Source organism: Chlamydotis macqueenii, chromosome 10 (assembly GCF_036417535.1).
Source record: "Chlamydotis macqueenii isolate bChlMac1 chromosome 10, bChlMac1.mat, whole genome shotgun sequence".
In the NCBI taxonomy this organism is placed as follows: Eukaryota; Metazoa; Chordata; class Aves; order Otidiformes; family Otididae; genus Chlamydotis; species Chlamydotis macqueenii.
Genome location: NC_141565.1, coordinates 9,148,508 through 9,169,975, shown reverse-complemented (window position 1 = coordinate 9,169,975; position 21,468 = coordinate 9,148,508). Strand labels below are relative to the sequence as shown.

The 21,468-nt window shown below is 35.2% G+C and overlaps 1 protein-coding gene across 1 annotated transcript in view; it reads left to right on the top strand.

Annotated features, from left to right (window-relative positions):
* The window catches only part of ERC2 (ELKS/RAB6-interacting/CAST family member 2), a 474,334-nt gene that overhangs the window by 323,201 nt on the left and 129,665 nt on the right, over positions 1-21,468 (top strand). Inside the window, exon 14 of the mRNA XM_086755571.1 lies at positions 9,418-9,565. Within this exon, the coding sequence (XP_086611697.1) occupies positions 9,418-9,565 (148 nt within the window). The remainder of the gene's footprint in view (positions 1-9,417; positions 9,566-21,468) is intronic.

The following is a 21,468-nucleotide window of genomic DNA, read 5'->3' as shown; positions in this document are numbered from 1 at the left end:
TTATTTGGCAGATCAAAAACATTAGCAAGAACTATATTCTAGAGATCAAGCCATTCATCCTGCAAAGTACTTTTATCTTTGTCTTCTATAAACACAAAAAGCGGTGTTGAAGGATGAGGCGGCTGACAATGACAGATTACCTATAGTTTTGTTTTCCTGTTTAACTTAGGTGGACCCAGTTCAGCACTGTGTTCTGCTGTAACACAATCCCGTGCGTTCAGATGCCATTTTTCTTCTTCTCAGCAATCCCCATCTCTGCTCTGTGTTGTGGTATGGCATAAAACAGGCAGAGGTATTTTAACCAAGTGGTGGTTGCATTCCTGTGGAGAATCACACAAAGCCAAATGAACAATAGGGTTCAATTCTAGTAAAAAGCTGCAAAACCCAGAAATAATTGTCATCATCTAACTTCAGCTGTGTTTTGCAGCATTATGAATTCTTTGTTTTCTTCTGCATTTTTCACACAGTCTGAAGTTTGTTATATCTACTCATGTGTGAGCGATGCTGCTGATTTAAATGAAATGATAGTGCAGTGGTTATTGAAGCATGATCTATGAAACTATGATGTAATTGCTTTCACAGATGAATACATCTTTTCTAAGGGGTTCTGTTTTAGTTATCTGTCATTTCTAAAACATAAATCTTCAAGACATCAGAAGTGCAATGTTACAGGGATTGAAAAAGTTCAGAGAATTCAAAGGGCAATTGAATGCCTACTTTTTACTTGAAAATTAGCCCCTAAAGATGGGCATGAAGTTCCTGTGTACCTTTACACCCTTTATACTGGATTATTTTTGTTCCTTAACAAAAGACCTGTATGCACATGCCAAATTGCTGTTAAGGAGAAAAAATAAATAATTTAAAATTGCCAGTCTGAAGACAATACAGTTACTGTTACTGGGGGATGTAAGGAGAGGTGTGGTTCTAGAAATAATGAAACACAGGGAAGAAGCACTGAACTGTGGCGCTGGGGACTTAAACTGGAGGAGAAGGACAAATGGTTTTTCAATCAATTCCTCCATGACTATTCAGAATAGAGTCCTCTCTTTTCCTTCTTTCCATTTTCCCTGAAATTTCACGTTAGAGACAGCTGCTTCTTCCTGTTTCTCCTTGATTCTAGCCTAATGAAAATATACATCTAGTATAGGTGTAATACAGAGACTGTTTGTTGTCTTTCACACAGAGCTTAAGCTTTGATATCTTCTCCTCACACTTGCTTCCAGCAGAAGTCGTGATCAGATGGTACATTCAAGGTTTGATACTAAGATAATATGAGGAAAAGTGCTTGGTGGGTTGGATTGGTGGATCGGGGTGTATAAGAGTGGGCCCCACCATCTTTCTGTCCCATAGTTAGTGGAGCAGTCCTCTCTGGTGTGTTTGTCTGTGGAGTGTCAGTAGTTCTCTGTGCTGTAAGGGTCACCAGACCAACCTGAAGTGCTATTTCATGCTGGTTTTTCTTCTGAAAGTGTTTCAAAAGGCATTGTTCTTTGAAAACAGTGCAAAATAATAATTCATTTAAAAGAAGTAAGCTATAAATAGCTTGTTTAGTCGTGCAATTGGAGAACCAGATTTTCTGTCAGCTTCGGACATACAATTTTAGAATAGTCATCTAGTATCAATAGTGACTGAATTTACATCTGTATCATGCAGCTTGCGTAGGTTTACAACTCTGTTGTTGAATATACAGATTTTAAATTTCATGCTTGTGATCAGTGTGTCTTGTTTTTAAAGCAAAAGCTTTAAAATACTAATAATATTCTGGAGTTTATTTTCTAAGATGCGTGCACATCCATAATGGATTAACAGCATGTTTTAACAAACCATTTATTTGCTTTAGGAGTGACAGGGAGAAGCTGTTTCAAATAGGATCTCTCATCACCGTCTATCTCTAGTCACCTCCTACTGAACTTAAGGTTGAATACTGGGGGTCATGAGGGAAAGAAAACAATAATTAAAGGGAAAAAGTTGATTGAGCTCGGTTTTTTTTTTCTCCTTCAGTACGACTAGAATGTGAGAAGCTGGCTCAGTACTCTGCTGTATATCATTAGTTCAAACATTTCTGACTTGATTTAACTGTAATGGTGACTTTTTAAGTTGCATTTCTGTATTTTGTGGAGAACGGCTTAAGTAGTAATGGCAGTAGAAGTTCTTTTTAGAAGATCTTGTTTCTATAAATCTTAATCTTGGATTTCTGTTAGATTACAATTGGACTGTTTCTAAAAACTACCCCACCTCCAAAAAAGTTGTCATGAGTTTTTTTTATTAAAGCTCAGAAAATTATTCTTAGACTAACAGAGGTGGGGAGTAAAGCAGGAGTGTTTACAGAGTTCACTTCTAAATTGACTGTGATAAGTGGCAATGAAATGTATTATGATTAGAGTTTTCTGGGAGACTCTTTAAGAAGGTTAACTGCAAGGCAGCTCTCAAAAGAAAGCATTTATCTTAGTGGTCATCCTTCAGTGTTTTATACTACTGAGATTTTTTTTGTGGGTGGTTAGAACCATTTTTTGTGTTTTATTAGCTGTATCTTGAATACCTCCTACAAGCTGAATGACAGTTTAGGGTTATTAAATCTGTTCTTAGTACATTTTTTTTTATCCATAGTTAATCTTAACTAAATATATACTAGTGAACAACCCTTTTTTTTCTCAGTTGTTGCCCATAGTTGTTAAAGAAATTATTCCATTTGACATTTGTTTAGGCTGCAGTTTGATAAAATACCGTATACAATATACTTTTTCAGTTTGGCATTCAACAGAGTCTTTCATGGATTTATTTCTTCTTGCATTATCTTATCTTCCCTTCTAGTATGCTAAGGCTTCCTTTTCATATTAACTATGACCAAGACAGATGCTTTCACAAATGTGTACTCTATGTCTGTTTTGCTAGACATCTATAAGTTTTTAAGGTGTTAGGTTACTCAATTTATAATTGAGTTGCTTTGGTATCATTTGCTTTCTCTAATCCTATGTATGGTATTTTCCTTTAATTCACATTGTTCTTTAACACTACTTCCAGTGACTTTACTAAAAGGTTTGTATGATTTTATACTTTTTGTTTGTTTAAAAGCCATGTCTATTATCAGATTAATAGTTGATAGATCCTCCAAGGAAAGACATCTCAGTATTTCCCTGTCACTGAGGAATGTCCTATGCAGTATAAAGTCATTGTTATCTCTAATTGCTGTCATGGAAATTTTCACAGAAACTTGATCATTCTCAAATTTTGTATTATTCTTTCTTACTATAGATGTAGAAACTTAAATGTAAAAGGCCTGTAAAAAGCTGGCAGGCATATGATGGAAGCAGATAAAACATGACATTAACTCCAAGGACTGCTGTCCTAAATGAGACATAGAGTAAATCAGCTTTAAAATACCGAGTCATTTAATAATTTGGTTGCTGGTAAGGTCATGTCTTGGGGTAAGATCAACTATACCCACGTCATTTCTAGTAGACATTTGCCTAATTTGTTCAAAAAGACTTCCACTGTCAGTGACCATCTTTCCCCAGCGAATTCTTCCAGTACTCAATTGCTATTCATACTTACCTGCCATTATCATTAGACCTTGGCTAGATATTAGGAGGAAAAAACCCAACTTTTTTCTCCTGCAATTTATGCACGCTATTTCTTGTTCTGTGGATATGGAAAAAGAATGTTCTACTTCAATTTGACACACCATTTTAAGTTGTCATCATCATGTTACATGTATTTTTGTTTATACTTCACAGTACGATGTCTGCCTTATTCACAATGGATCATTAGTATGGAGTTCTCCTTAGTTTTCTAGATGGCATCTTTGGTTTGTCAAGATCTTTTTATTCCTATTGTGACACTTGAGGATCCTCACAGTCTCAAGTCTCACTGAAATATAATAAGTAGATTTTCTAGTCCATCATCCCTGCAGTTAATGAAAATGTTAGAGTGGAATTCTGAATCATTTTGGGTGGAATACCACTTGAGTAAATAAATTAATTCCTGACCATTAGGAAGGGACTGCTCCTTTCATCTTTTCTTTTGAATTTTAATATGAAGTGATGTTAAATATGGTAAGATATTTGTGCAAGTTTCTTGGTATTTCTCACTGGAATCATTAGTACTTTAAGCTCTGATCTCTCAACTGCAAGTGTGCTCGTCGAGACTGTTGTATTCACTGTCTTTGTATTAAGGAGACTGGCTTGAGGTAGTAGGTTGCTGTGTAGAATGCAGTCACACTTTGCCAGGGTAGGAGAAGTTTCATTTCATGATTTTTGCTTTTCCAAGGAGAAGTTCTCCCTCTCCTCCTTGTAATGAGCAACGATATTATATTGGAGGATATATAAATTAGGAATTAATTTATGTATGTCAAAAGAAAATGTACAGAATAATTACCAATGTGGAGCAAATATTGTTAGACTAAACATGTATTTTATTAACCTGAGAGTTTACCTAATTTTACCATGTACAGTTAGAGTGATTATTCTTGGTGTTAAAAGTACTACCCTGCTATTTGTATAGCAGATTAGTTTGCCAAAAAAAGAGAGGAAAAACTACCAACAGCAAAAAGGATTACTCTTTATAAATATTACTGTTAAAGAATGTAATTTAATTCAGTGCTTTAATAAATTATTTTAAAATGTATTTTATTACCATCATTTGTTAAACAATAAGGAGACATTTTGCCTGCAAATACTGATAACATCTCTATAGAACTGTATTTGGATAGTCTTTTTTTTTCCTGACACAGTAGATAATTAGGAATTATAAATTATGCTTAGACTCTTAAGCATGTTAGCTGGAGAGTGTATCAGAATATATGTTGTTCTTGGTGCCAGTTCAGGTCATGAATTTAAAAAATTCTTGCACAGAAACACATGATGAGTGTCAGTTTCTAGCAGCGAAGTGGAAGTGTATTACTCATTTGAGATTTAGACTAAGACCTTGCCACCTGTTTATGTTTTTGAAAGAAGTTTTACTTCATGTTTGTGAGAAAGACATTATTATCAGCTATTTTGCTGGCATCTTGACCTTGTTCCTAGAGGTCAGATAATCTAATTTCAAATGCTTACTGCAAAAGTGGCGATACTTATTTTTTAGCAGGGTCACTGGGAAGCTAAAATAAATTGCTTCTGTTAATGAGATTTGATTCTTCCATAGGAAAGTGCGTTGACAGGGTAGCATAGCAACTTTCACAGTTGTGGGTAAACCTGTGTGTGATATGTAATAAATGAGAAATAGTAATGAGGAGCTCCGGGTCTATCCCCACAGGCTACTTCGTAAATGCTTGGATCTCTTCACTTATGATGCCTCACTAGCATGGGCAAGGTGTTTTTGAACCTCTGTCTCCTAGGGACTTAGTGGAAGAACTGTAACTCTGGTAGTATGCTAGGCTGTGCAGAAGTAAAGGAGGCCACTTCAGTTTCTTTAGATGCAAATAAAATAACAATAAAAACTGTTGAATCTCTCTATTCTTCCCTCTATATCGAAGTAGTTAATTACTAAGGATGTAAGCAACCAACGTGTATCATTTGGTAAATACACAGTCCTGCTCTGCTGAACTCTTGTTAACCCGGATGCCTGGTTAAATGCCACTGGATTATATATTTGAGGGTATTACTGTTCAGATTATTCATGGTAATAGACACCGATAATATGCCGACAGACTCCAGGAGTCCATGTGTGCAGACAGGTGCAAGCTTGCTCTGCTCACACTCTGAGCAGACTGTATGTGAGCCAGGTCCAGTCTGGAAGCTGTCACCATGTTGTGTGGCACTATGCCCAAGCTAAAACATCTTGTCTCTTAGATAAATGAGACTTTACAGCTTCTGAACTGAAGCTGACTTACATTTGGGCAGTTTCAAGAGTACTGGCAGTGTGAGTTTGCATTCAGCTGTCCATCTGTATAGATGTATTCATTGTTCCACTTTTCAGTGGAAGGATTTCAGTAGAAAGCCCTGTCCTTGTATTCTTGTGCAGTTGTCTCTCAGCATTTGTAGGTTTAAGGCCTCCCTACTCCATTTTCATTTACTCTACAGATATGAATAAAATATATATTGACAATAATTTTGGGGAGGCAGTTTGAACTTGTGTATGTGCTGTGGATTTGATTCAAATCTTAGAGCATCTCAGTGGAGGACTTATGGAGTCATATGACAGCAGCTATTTCACATGACTATGAAGCATTATTTCCTGGAAGTGTTTGCTATGAATCGTTATTTCCTGGAATTAAGTGTTTGGTTACGCATTCTCCCAAGACAGGAGAAGTAGTGTACTGAATGGAATTATCTTGTGAGCCACAAGACAATAGTGAAAAACAATTTTGTTAGCTTTCCCTTACAAAAGCATTCTCATAACTTCTGGTTGGCTTTCATAATCCCTCTACACCATCAGAAGAGAAAAAAGATGCTATGGTCTGCAAACTCCTGTGGTTTTGGGGCTGCAGAGGGCAGATTTTTTCAAAGTGTATTGACTGGCTCTCCTCTCCCGTGGAAGGTTTTACCTCATCTGCTACTTTGAAGTGGGGCTAGAGAGTGTTGCACAGTTGAACAGTTGTAACCACAAGAACGTGTGATCATTTTGGCTGGCAATACAAAAAAAGATGAATGTGAGTGAATCCCATTATCAGATGTTGAAATAATCCTAAATAAATCAGTAGTTCTGACTCTTCTTCCTCACTACTCAGGTTTGTGTTTTCACTGCCAGTTTTAAGGCAGTGAAATACTCTAAAATTTGTAAGAGAAGTAAAATTTCAGTATAGCTTCATGTAGTTTTCAAATAAATTTAAAACTTTCATTCTGTCTGTGGCTTTTTACAGCTGTAATCTGTGTTACATATAATTAAATAACATTGCATATCATTAGAAACCTAGTAGATGGCAATTATTTACCATGAAATTTGCTATCAGATGAGTTGACATTGTATTTGGTTTGGCTAGGATGGACTTAACTTACATAATATATTTAAAAACCTTGGGATTTCTGAGGGGATTCCTTTACCTATTTTCATTCTGACTTTGTTGGGTTTGTGATGGTTATGTCCATATTATCTTCAGATTATCTTTAGATATTAAATCAATATATCTCTAGACTGATAGCTGTGGTATAAATAGAATTAAATTTTGCTGTTTACCAGAGGTACCTACTTTACAGCAATGATTACCATGAATTAAAGATTAGGATTTACTGGTGTTGATTGCAGACAGGGCAAATCTTTGTCCTACATATTCTGAAAACCAGAGGAACATTCTGAAACCTTTTTTTTTAGTCATGTTCAAATTAGCAACAAAATTGTTGCTCACTGCAAGTTAAAAATTGGAAAATGTTCCTTGAAGGAAACCACTGGAACATTGTCAAAACTTCTGACTAACCTTTCTTTGCAGTTTTAATAGTCTGCTATGAGATAACTGTAGAGGAACTAACCTAATCTTATTTAATATAGAAGAAGAGTAATTTACGTAATAATGCAATATGTTGTTCTTAGGCTTTATAGTCATAGAATACCTGTTGCTGACACTTTCTGTCAGAAAGCTTATGTTAACACCCCTGAAAAAAACCCACCTTCTAGGGTTAGGACACATTTCTAAACCAGAAAAATATAGATTTTTATGTCAAATGTACTGCAGAGAAAAAGCTGAAATTGTGCTACTTTTTTCTTTGTTTGAGCCAGATGCTCAAAAGAGGGCACATTTAGATTGTATGTGGTGCATCAGCTCTCTGCTTTCTTCAAGGTGAGAGGAATTGTTGAATACAGTAGCAAATTGGCTTTTTTTTTTCTATTTCACTGCATTAAAAAGTTAAGATTTTCATGAAAATACTAAGGAACTGATATTGTATTTGAGCACAACACATGAAAATGCCAACGGTCTTTTACAAATTACCACACAGTAAGTTTTATGCATTATGATGAGGTTTACAGAAAACAATGTACCTATATCTCATTTCAGATTAGCATTACAGATATGTGACACTTTGATTTTTTTAATACCTGTTATTTAAAGTAATTAATAGCTTTAATTTAAATTAAGACTATTGGAGACTTATGACATCCTCTTTTAAACATCAGTTAACTGTTACTAGAATGAAGAAGACAGAATAATAAATGAGACTATTTAAGTGTATGAATAAAATGCAACTGTTTATCTAAAATTGATCCACATCTCATAACTTTGAGAGTAAAATAAATGAGTTGTTTTTCTTTGACTCCATCAGAAATATTGTCCTTTAAATATTTACATTAATACATTAGGAACTTTGAAATAAAAATGAAATAGCTTTCTTGACATTTTTGCTGGCAAGTCAAAGGACTGTGAGAATTACAAACTTCTAGCTCACCTTGACTGTATGAAGTTCATGAGCTGTATTCTTACATTTATTAGCAGTTGGAGCATAAGGTTAATTTATGGATCGTTTATCCATGTTTATTTTTTAATGATTGATCTTATATAGTTCTGGAAAAAGGTATAAGCCATAACACATTCTGTTCTAAAAGCTATTAAGTATTATATGCTTTTTCTTGGCTGATAAGTCATAGTCCCTGAATGTGTTGCAGAAGATGAATATATTTATTTTATTTGGAAAAGTAAGGGACAGATTATGGCCTTGCCAACACGAGCATTTTAAAGCATAAGAAATAATAAGATACTGCAAGAGCTGTGTTTCCAACTTCATGTTGTAAAAATTACTCTTGTCATATGTCCTCACAAACTATTTACGATGTGACCCTGCTAACTTCTATGTAATTCTATATGTTTCTGGGTGCTGTAAGTTTCTGTTTATGTTATGGAGATTGAGGGGTCAAGATTCTGAAAGAAAAGATTCCTCATGAACAATTAGATTAGGTAACTTCTTGTCTAGATGTTATGTGTTACTTCTAGAATTATAGTTTTTTTGGTGACACAATAAGTAATAGTAACTCTGTAGGAAAACATTTAAGTAAATGTGAGGACAATGTCCGGAGATTTTGGTACTGAGGTCTGTAGGGTACCAAATTAACAGGATAATGTAAAAATATGTTTTATCTATATCACTTTGCTTTTATTGTTCAATCTATGTGATTTGAATAATTCACAACGAATTTATGTAAGATACTCTAGAATTCGGGAAAGTGAATTTAAAAAAATAAATACCAAAGGTTTTTAAAAGCAAGGCATTTTACAGAAATATTGTTAGATATCATATTGGAGTAAAATAGGCTAAGGTAAATGTTTCATGAAATAGTTAAATAATGAAAAATTGATAAAGAACTTTTTTGGCTGATGAGTTTGTTTAATTATTAGATTAGACTTGATGATCTTTGCTATTTAGAGGGTTCAGAAGGTAGTTGATTGTTCTCCCTGTGGTTAAAAGAAACATCTAATGTAGTGAAATATAGTACTATATGTTCTCTTTTAATGACAATATAACAATTTTAATTTTCTTTTATTTTATTATATTTTATTAGACAGGAAGCTTTGCTTGCTGCAATTAGTGAAAAAGATGCAAACATTGCCTTGCTTGAGCTGTCTGCTTCAAAGAAAAAGAAGACTCAAGAGGAAGTAATGGCTCTTAAAAGAGAGAAGGACAGATTAGTACATCAATTGAAACAGCAGGTGGGGAGACGTTCATTTTCGTACTTTCATGGCAACAGAAAAATTGGCATTACTTTCATTTCTACTATTTTATTCTAACCTCGTATTGAAAGTCTTCAAGCCAGGATTGACGTGACAGTGGTTACAAAAGGTAGGAGGTGTTCAGTGTGTTTCTCTATTGCTTTTTTATGGTTGTTAAGTATTTAGCTGCATGTTTGCTTGATTCATATGCAGCCAATACACTTTGTTTTTCCCTTCTCAAATAACTTCCAACCTTCTTCATTATGTGAGACAGAGGAGAGCAGATTCTCCTTGCCATAAAGTAATATCTGTCCATTCTGTTGACTCTTTCTAACCTTCTTCTGTTCAGTTATTTGCTTATCTGTTGTAAAATAATTATGTTTTCAGAAGGTTTCAGGCTTTCTGAGAGGTTATCTGGAAATCGTGATTATCCTTAAAATAAATTCTCAAATGAGTAAAAATCACCCTGTCTTCAACACTGTAAGTCATTTGAGGTTTTAATAAAAAACCATGTAGTTACAAACTCTAGAAATAGATTTTATCATGAGCAAATTTAATTTGTATCTGCTTTATTAATGAGGAAAATAACCATACTAGACATAGTACATATGAACCAGACACAGTACATAGGTCTCTGTCTAATTAAAATGTGTAAAACTGTGCATACTATGCAGTGTCTACTCCCCAAGTTTTAAAAGGTAATAGTCGTATCCAGAAGAGGTACTGTAGGCAAGAGGACAAAGGATGTTCAGATAACCTAGATACTAAAGACCTCGCTGTGTGTCATGTACGTTGTTAAACACCTTTCCTCTTTCAGAATAGGTGGAAAAGATGAGAAAGATGTTTTCAGACTATGTCTGAAATTGTGTATCTGATGTTTTCTTTTGTGTGACATTAGTGAATTCTGTGACTGTTGTTTGAGGAGAAGGAGAATACCATTAGCAATATCATTCTGGTCTCCTTAGTCTGTCAAAGTAACTCTGCTGTCAGGCAGTGTGCCACTTTACAAATGAGCATGCCATGTTAATGATATTTAGGACATACCGCACAGTCAATGTTATGATTTTTTATTCTGAATCATGCATTACATACTGTAGGACTCCATGCACTCAATAACAGAAAGTTAAGGAAAACCCGTGGTGCTGTGCGAAATTTCCAGTAGCTCTGACCTCATACATCTAATCATTACAGCTTTTTCCCACAGGTCTGTAAAAATAGGAGACAGCCCCTGAGCATGAACTTATCCACTCGTGATGCTGACTTCATTACAGACATTCCAGCCAAGTACTTATGTTCCAGCCACGATGCACTCATGTCTCAGGTCAGTCAGCTGGCCAGGAGACATTTCACCCAAATTTTATATGCTAAATAGGCAGATGTGCTTTATGCTTTTTGCTACTTCATCCCACTGTGCTGCATCAGAGCAGATGATGTTATGTTCCAAATAATTCCAGGGATTTTTGTTTTGTTTTACTTTGGAAAAGAGAAGGCAGTTCTTTTCTCTTTTAGATATTTTCTTTTTTTCACCTTTATCTTTTGTTACTGAAGAGTAAGTGAGTACACAACTTTGTCATGTTCCATGATACCTGTCACGGATATTTTTAAAATGTTCTTCAAAGACTTGGACAAACTGGGGTTTTTTGTTGGTTTTTTTTTATTATTATTTTTTTTTTTTGTACCTTTAAGCTATTGCTGAAAAGTGTTCAAAACATTCGTAACTTTCTTCAGAGTGAAGGAGCAGCAGAAGAGCATTGCTAGAGAGGCATTGTTTTGGATAACTTCAGTTAGAATTGTAACCAAATACTTCAAATACTTCTGTTATTTATAGTGATAAAGATCTTCAGTAAAGCTATTTAACTAGATTAAATTGATGCCAAAATAATCTCCCTGTTATCTCAGACACCACAAAAAAAAAAAAGAGACACCAGGAACAGGAATGTGGTTTAACTAGGTCACCACTTTATTACACTTAAGAATTATCTGATAATAGAGGTTGTAGAGATCATTCATACTTCTTTAATCCCTTTGGGGGGAAGCACTGTCAACCCCTAAATCTTTCATATGTGCATCCAACACAAAAACTTGTTAGTGCTTCTCTTCCTTGCTATGACTGTGCTGGGTGATGGGGAGGAGTGACAGATTCCACACTGTGTGATATATCCACCTTGTTCCTCAGATTCTTTGAGAGATGCTGTCTTCCAATCTATTTCTGATTTACTAGAACTTCAGTGAATAATCAGCTGCAGTATCAGGTTTTTTTCTTGTGGCCTTATTTGACCATCCCCCATTTCCACAGCTGTTTTACTGCTGAAAGAAAGAAGGAAAAAAAAAAGCTCAGCTTCTCCAGCCTAATGTGATTGTGAAAGGAGAGATAGTTTTAAACATTGGAAGACAACTTATTAGATAATGCTAAAGATTAAGCCATGAAATCCACTCCTGTTGTGTACTGTAGGAGGAATTTTTCCTTTGGGAGGTGGGCAATGATGAAAATCTATATTCCCTTCATGGGTATCCACAATAGGAAATGAATTTTTGATGTATCTACTGATCCAATCAATCAGGAAGCCTTCTTTTCATGGTTACGGGAGGCTGAGAATTTACCAAGGCAGCAGGGCAAAGGATGAGAAAGCAGGGCTTAAAGACTCCAGTAACTTTCTTTTTATGTTGCTCCTTTTCATGTTGCTCCTCACAGAGGTTCTCCGTCTTTCAGTTAGTGATGGGAAAGCTAGGCTGTGTGTGAAGCACTGTGGCTGAAAAACTGATTAGCAGAGCGTCAGTGAGAGTAGGCTTTCTCTGTTCCACAAAGAGGCATCAGCTGATAAGAGTAAATGAGTTCCAGACAAACTCCTCGTTTCTTCTTCAGCATCTGCAATTATTCTGATATATTTATATCCTAGAGGAAGTCCCGTTTTTGATTTGCACATCAAATAATGCATATACTGAATGTGAAAAATACTGTTATATCTCTTCTGTGTTGCTACAAAATTACTGCTGTTGCAGGTTCATCAGTTTTAGGAGATTTCTTCATTAAATCTAAAAGTATTTTCTTCTATGTTTCAGAAGAAAGTTGTTGTACTCCACTTATTTTTCTGTCTTCCTGTGCTACTTCTGATGCTCTCCAAATTTTGCTGAGAAGTGTTCTCTTCAGAACCAGACTTTAATTTCACCATTGGACTCAAGTTGCAGCAGGGGAGTTGTACATTGGATATTAGGAAAAAAATCTTTACTGAAAGAGTGGTGAGACACTGGAACAAGCTGTCAAAGAAAATGGTGGAGTCACCATCCCTGCAGGTGTTCAAAAAACGTGTAGACGTGACACTTCAGGACATGTTTTAGTAGGCATGGTGGTGTTAGGTTGATGGTTGGACTTGATGATCTTGGAGGTCTTTTCCAACCTTAAAGACTCTATGATTGTGTTAGATGTGCAAAACAGAAATGGAGTTGTTGCAGTGCAAAGCAGCAGATAACACAGATTATGTCTGTAACCATGTAGACAAGCTATTAGGAAATCATTTGTAATTATTTTAGAGTGCTAGCTGAAGTTAGAAATTAGCTTGCACATAATTTCACCTTGCCTGGAAATCTACATGCACTGTTGTAGAGATCAGCAGAGCTCATATAGAAAGAATGTCCCAGAGTTTCTTTAGATAATCTTGTTATATTTTCCTCATTATATTGCAGAGTTCATATGGCGATGCTGCAATTGACCTTCTAGTTGCATCTGCTCTCCTTATGTCCTGCATGTCTCCCAAGAACATCTTGTTTTTCAAAGACTTGTCATTTTAGTAAAGAAGCAATAATTTTAAATTAGCCTTCAGAGTGAGGATGAGCTTTACCATTTGAAATAGAAAATATTATTTCTATCAAGTTTTATTTTGTGATCTTTAGACAGGTGGATCACTTTGGCCTAAATAAGCTGTTGTGAAACCTCAGCCTTCATACTGCATCATCATACGTCTGACAGTTTGGTTTGCTTTTTGCTTTTGTTTGCAGTTTGGGGAGTTTCTTTCTGTCTCAGAAACTCTCTGAGTCTCTGTTTCTGCTGCTGTCTCTATCAGTGGCATCCTAGGCTTTGTCCTGTAGCTGATAAGATCCAATTCCATATTTCTAGCAATTTCAAATCACTGCAATGGATAATACCTTAAAAAGCACAACATTATACTCCAAGCCTAGGATGCTGGTTTGCTATTGCTGCTGAAGTGGTGGCTTCAGTGTCCAAGGTAGGATTGCTGTAGCTTGCAAAGTCTTCTGCTGATAGGGAAAAGTAAGTACGAAGGGCTTTTTTTTGACAGAGCTATGAAGGCTGTTTCCTGAGAGAGGGATAAGAAGAGGTATGTATGTGAATTCATCAGGATCCAAGATTTTTGATTGTATACATGAAATTCCCAGGAATACCCTCTTTGAGGCATAAGAAGTCACTGTCTTCCTCTAGAAAATCCTGTTGATGAAAGTAAATTTCCTAGAGTCAGATTTTTTTTTTCATTCAAAAAATGTGAATATGCCTCCTTAATATTTCTGTGTGCAGGAGGGGCCCACCAACTGCTCTTCCACCTAACTCTGATGAGGGCAATGAGGGTCACAATTTAAGGGAAGGGGTTGTGGAGTTTTAATGGATCTAATTAGTAACATTTATAAGTGCTTACGTAGTTGGAACATCAAAATGTTCACAAATTCATGTACTGCTACTCAGAATGCTGTACAAGAGCTGTGACGGCTCCCACCATGTCAGGTCATTGTAGGCATCAAAAGCCTTCTTCGTATTTAAAGGTATAGGGCACAGTATGCAGTAGATGTCTTAAAGGTTCAGGAGGTCAGTTCTATTAAACTGAGTGGAGTAACCCAAAGTATTGAGATTACTCATAGAATTTTATTGTTATTGGCTTAAGGCCAGAAAAACAGATTCTATCGCTGCACTGTAATGTATCGCAGACTTGCACTGAGATTGAATGGCCTAAATGCAAATATAGCTGCTTTTACTGCAGGCTTAAACAGTGAACAACTTTCCAAGCACTCTGGTTGACTCCTGAAGCATCCTGGTGTATTTTGTATTTCTACTGGAAGCTTCTTGGCTCTCCATAAGCTTCCTTAGGATTGCTTCAGAAGAATATTAACATTGTGCCACAGGCAATGAGCATAACAAATTCCACGAGAGGAAGAGGGAGCTTTTTGGTATCTAGGAGCACCAGGCTATTGTCTAAACAGGCACCATTCTAACAAAGATAAAACAAATACAGTGTACTACCTGCTTAGGCGTGAATATTCATCCTAGTGCGTCCAGGTCATAAACTTGATGTTATTTTATGTCTTTTATTTTTTTATGTGGCTTGTCTTACAACGGTGAAGTCAGATATTACTCACTTTGAAAGCAAAGTATTTGCTTCTGAAGTGTGCCCCCCTCCCCTCAAACTCAAAAAGACACCTGCATTCTTTCCTTTTTAATTAATCCATTATTTTTAAGTCTTAAAATGTCAATGTTTTCCGCATTGACACATGTACAGATTTCCATTGTTTGACAGTGTCTGCAAACTGACAAGGGACATCTCAATAGTAACCTAAACTAAAATAGATTTAAAGCAGAAGTAGAATGTGTTCAAAAAAATAGTCTCAATTGCAAATTTCAGGATTTTTTTATAATTTAAATAGTTCGTGACTTAAATAAGGATCCTAGCACCAATATGCAGTTGAATGCCTTTCTCTAGTTTTTCTACTCTAATTTTTCTAGCCTTTAGGAACGTCAAACAGATTGTAATCTACCAAGGAATTGATTTTGAAGTGATTTGTCACAATTCTTCACAGTGGAAAAAAAAAAAACAAAGCAGCATCTTAAAGAAATGAAATATGCTGCCTTTGTAAGGGAATGAGAACTTATGTGATTTATTTTAGGTATGAAGCTACAGATGTAGATATAATAAAGACCTAAATATTATTTATGTGGATGAGCTGACCAGTCTTGTTATGAGTTGTGACTGTGTGAGTTTAAGTAAAACTCCTGTTATTTCTTAGCTGGAAGAAAAGCATTGTTTTTGTCTCAAGTACTAGCTTACTTTTACAGGTTTTTTTCACATTATATTTTGATAACAATATTATTTGCATCATAGTGTATCTACCTGCAAAATTAGTAGTAATAATACTGACATCTGTGTTGCAAACACCTTCCCATAAGAAATGAGTGTATTTAATTGTAAGGATTTAAATATAATTTAGCAGCTGCAATCTGTCAGTTAAATATTTATTGTTTAATGGTTTAAATAAATGGGAAGCATAGTAATGCACTCAAAACTGGAATTGTTTTGATTCATACACCAAATGCTCTATTTTGAGAGCCGTAGAACTTTGTAGTAGGCTTAAAAAAAAACTTTCAGAAATGCAGTATTAAACAAGGTCACCATGAGGGCTTGGCTGAGTGATTACATAACATTTGTGATCACCCTGGCCAACATTCCTTTTGAGAAGTCTGAGACAGCTATTTTTAGAGAAATTTGTAAAGTGATGCAATCCTTCATGAAATAATTAGCCTAAAGTCCATTTTTAGAACATCTCAAGAGATTTTAGTAACAGCAGAAGACACTGCTATGTTACTGTTTCATTCTGAACTTGGATATTGCTGTCAAATTTCCCAGTTGCCTCTTTTCACTTGTGGGACAGACAGCCAAAAATGTAAGTGTAGTTGGCTGAAATGCAAGGTCTTCTAACTCCTTGAGAGCATTTTATTTTCCTTCCCAAAACATGAAATTAGAAACCTTTCCAGTGTTTTCAAGACTGCAGGTGTACAGAATACTCTGGCCGGAGGCAAAGCTGGTGTTTGGCAGTGTTCGCTGGTCTGTTAGTTCACTACTCTCTCTTTCATCACAGGAACATATTGCTAATGAAACAAAAAGGGTGAGAAATAATAGAGGAACCTTAAAAATCTGTGTAACGACAGTTTCTCAGCAAATTAACCACTAGCAATATTTTCTCCTGCATGCAATGCATAAAAGTATTTCTTACTAATTAACATCCAAATAGTTCAAAGAACTCTTTCAGTAGCAAAGGAGAAAAATGGAATCGAAGGCAGTGTGTGGCATTACGTGTACTGTTCTAGTTAAGTACATCAGAAATAGTGCTCACGTGATATTATGGTGGTGACATCAAGCACTCAAGAATAACAAAATACCCTAAGTTATATTTTTCCTGTTAGATTAATTCAGCTGTATTGCATTGTGTGTTTTATGATATTAAAAGTGTTTATATTACTGTATTAGAAAAAGAATAAGATTAGAAGTTGTTATGTTTGTGATTATTCTGGTAGCTCAAAACATTCTTCTGCAACACTGTGCATTAATTAATTACATTTAAACCCTCTAATGTTTAACAACTATGGGAACAAAAAAGTCTTGCAATGCTTTCTTACGGTGCCTGCAAACATTACCATCTGTACACGTAGTGATCAGTAGTGCTGACCTGGTATTGTGCTGGTTCCTAATCCTGTTGCTTCTGTTTCTGATTGTCACGCTAAATTAATGTTTCTGATTTCCTTGAATTTCACAGGTGACAATATTATAGGAGCACAGAATATGTCATCATTGTTATTATTCTTATTTACACAGGTCTGCTTCAGAGAGAGATTTATTGTTGAGTCTAAATGTAGCAAATAAAATCCATGTTATGAAGCCATTCACATGGGTACAGCAGATGTGTTTGGCCACTGTGCTATTTTCTTCCTCTTCTGTTTATACTGTTTACTATCACTCATAATATTGATCTTGCTCAATCTTTAAGCACCTGACTTTGAACAGAGCAGTAATTTGAGATCTTTAAGTTTTAGGAGTTTTATTTCTGTTACAGTTATGCTGCAGAAGCTCTTTGTTTTATTTGGGGCATGTAAGAATAGGTGTTCTAATAACTTCATATATTGAGCTCTCATATGAGGAAAAATAGGCTGGTTATTTTTTTCCTCTAAAATTCTCAGATAGTGTAGAAAAAATGACTATTAATCTCTGATTTTAAATGTGTCTGTTTAGATCTGATTGATGTCAGTACAACCAGCCCATGCATTCAATTGCCTTAAAATTATTTTCTATCTTAAAAATCCCTGTAGTTTATATATATCTATTAATGAGAAATATCCTAAGGCAATATTTCTGTATGTCTTAACGCTGGGGTTTAAACCCTTCATTTGTATTCTGAATTTTGAATCCATGTTTTTGAATCTGAATCTAATTCTCACTTTTGCCAAGTACAAGCGGGTTAGATACAAACCCAGTACAGACAGATTGGAGTAGGGGTGAAACAGCAGAGTGCCGCTTCTTCCTATAGCTTAATGCAGCAGGCTCACAAGGTACGAAAGAGAATGTCTGTGTGAAGCTAATAGTCTTTGCCTGATCAAATTAGTTAATTCAGCAGAAATGTTTTGTGTTGGAAAAACACTGGAAATGTTGGCAGTGCTCACGCAACACTTTACGCATATTTTCAGTAAGATTTGACAATTTATATTATAGAAGTCAAAGGACTCAAGTCGTAGCTGCATATGGCATCACTTTTTCCTCCTTATGCTCTCAGGAATCCAAATTCTTTTGGATGGCATTTCTACACAAACATTTTCCAGTGAGAGGGGCTTTTTTTACCTTGTAGCCTATGGCTGTCAGGCCCTGAAGGCATCACAGACCTGGTACATTCCTGCTTTGTATTGGGTGATCTGCTTTAAAATCTGTTTCTGTTTGTTCTCTGTTCAGAGTTTTTTCATTCTTGAAGAATTTATATAATATTTTAAGCATGACCATGTCTAATGGCACCCTTTTGCACTGGTGGTAATCTCATTGTGAACTTACACTAGAACCTCTCAAAAGCTGTAGCTGTTGTAACGCACTTTGTTCAGACAAATGGTTTAACTCCACTGAGACTGATAATCTGAAATGGAAAAAGTAGGTAATGCAAATATAAAATAATGTGTGTATTAACACTGGAACTTTTGTAGTTTTTGATCTGGCTGGCTTGATAGGTGAAAATGGGTATTAAGTATCTCAGATAAGAATAGTGAATATCTCCATTATATAAATGAGTGAGCTCCTAGGCCAAAAAGGTTTTTTTTTTCTCCATGAGAAGTTTTTGAAAGAAGTACTTACTTTTGACTACAACATACTTCATGATAATAAAGCGAAATATAGTTTAACGCTTGCTCTCAAGTACAGTGCTAAGTAGCCAGTTATTTTAAAAAATCGTAAAAATTGGGTGTCGAATTTTTCTGCTCCTGTGATGGTAAATAAAACTTGTTATTTCTACAATCTAGTACCAGACAAAAATTAGTTATAGATAAGGTGTCTCTATAGGGCGTATCAAGACGGTGTTGTGATATTATCTCCACTTGACTCCATATTCTAATATACTATTAATGTGTTGAAATTTAAGTTATATTTCTCCATTCTTATTGTATACAATGGAAAAAATGTAGTAATTTCAGCCTAAGCTTTTGTGTATGATACAAATGAGAGAGATGGGTTTGGTAATGAAATTGCAAAAATTACAGCTGAAATGTCCTATTCAGACATTAAAGACGCTGAAAGACAATCAGTGCTACTAACCAGAGATTTGCAGTTTCAGAGGTCTTTTTTGGCTACTGAAGTTTCTGATTCATGTCTAGTTTTAAGTAGTTATTTTGGGGAAGTATCTTTTTTAATGAGTTATTTCCTGTTGTAAAAAAAAAAAGGAAAAAACAGAGAACCTCACCATCTTATGTTACTTGTCTGCACTTAGTTGGACCTGGCCTGAGATGTCCGCAGGCAGCTAGTGTTTCAGAGCTTTAATTATGTTTTTTAACCCACTTCTTTGTGTCTATGATCTTACATACTTCTATGTAATTACTAAGTTTAGTAGTAGGACTCAGACAAATACTTTTAGCATGACTTTACCCTATACATTGCTGAGTGTGCTGTATTATTACAAGATATTTCCTGTGCTTCAAGCCATACTTTTAATTCACAGAACTTAAAAAGACTTCAAAAACACAGACTCTAAATGCAGAGACCGCAACTAAAAAGTCAGATGGACCATGTTCAAATCAACATAACTTTGTTCAATTAGAAGTATCAGGAAAGTTGAATTTTGGCCTTAGTACGTTAGATAAGTGTCTGCTTGGCACTTGGAACTACTGCCTGTCTGAGTCTGCCAAGTGTCTAACGTCCCAGCTGGTGTTTGTAAGACTATTATCCTTCAGCTGATGGAGAGGGAACTTACTATGAGCTCTAACTTCTTTCAGGATAAGTCGGTCACATTTTGTAATGTTGCAAAGCAGCAGGTGTAATGGTTGTTAGTAGCAGTTAAATAGTTCTCTAATTAAAAAATAACTGAAATATATGTAAAACTTTTATGCTTGTGTTCAACACAGTTATCAGATCCAAGTCTTTGAAAAGATCTACATTGGAAGCTGCCTTCCATTCCTGCACAGGAGAGAGAGTATCTAATTTGACCAGCAATTACTTTTACTTTTGTATTTCACCTGGAAGGAAGGCTGGATTTAATTAAAACTTGGAAAATACTCACTACTGTTTCTTAGTCCCGTTTTCTGACCTGTGAAACGGGGGAGGGCAGACAGGGCCTGAAAAACAAGTGTTCTGGTTACATGTGTGTTACAAATGATAACAATTGTAATATTTTAATATAAAACATCACATGAATTCAGGTTAATATATAACTAGATATAGATGGAAAAAAGAAAAATGTGTATGCTTTTTCTACTGTGTTCTTTACTTCATATGCAACAGTCATATCATTAATGAGGTAAAAAATAAAAGGAGTTAAATGAGGAGTAGCCAAACTTTTCTCCCATAAGCTATCAAGCATACTTTTAGCCTGCATGCATCCTGTCTCTAACACTTTCCAAGACAACTCAAACACTATAACAGGAAAACAAAAACATGCTTATTAGCCCATTTGGAATTTTAACAAGGAAAAATTAATTGTGTTCTTCAGTGGAGGTGGAAAAAAAAAGCAGCAAAACTTGTGTTAAAATAAAGTTAAGAGTAAGAATATAAGAATAGATTACATTACAGGGATGTTATAAAAAGAAGATGCGTAATTAAAGCACTCAGTACAGCATAACTCTACCCCATAATGATGCATTCCAACACCCATACAGTTATGATTATGCTACTAGTTATTTAGCATCCGGAGTTCCTAGTTAGTTACCATACTGTAATGGTTTTATCTTTTGGTTACTGATGAGTGCTTGCAAACTTACAGTAACTTAAGGGGTTTTTTTCTATTGGAATTTTCTTGGTGTCTAAAAACTCACTGCATAAGCAACAAAAACTGAACTGAATATGATCCTATATTTCTAATGATTGAAGACAAGAGTATAATTTATTTTTAAAATAATTAGCATTATGTTGCTAGTATTATGCTTTTAGAAGTGGCCTGAATAATTAGCATAAAGTAATACAGGCTCTGGAATACTTCGGAGTATATTGAGGTATATTTTAACCAATAATAGCCTTGGAATGATCTTTTTTTTGCTTCAGCTAGATAATTAGTGAATAGTACTCAAAAATCTCTAAGTATATCAAGAAGTTTAAGCAAAAAAAAAAAGTTTCAACTGAAACTTTGCAATGGAATCTCTCTTAAATCTTTTTTTCTAGATGGCAAATTAAGCTCGCTATTTGGCTTACTATCAAATCACTTGTGCAGGATGCATATATCTCTAGTAAGCTTGAGATGCTCAAAGAGAGTGGAACTAAACGACGGTGATGTTGAAGTGTTTTGTAGAAGCTCCAAGGCTGGAACTTGAACTTGTAATTTTTAATCTCAGAAAAATATCTAATGATGATCAGACAACGGAAGTGAAATAAAAAAAAAACTTACTGAAGAGATAGAAAATAAAAAGGCAGTGAATTGATAGAGTTCTAGAAATACAGGCTTTACATGGCATTTAA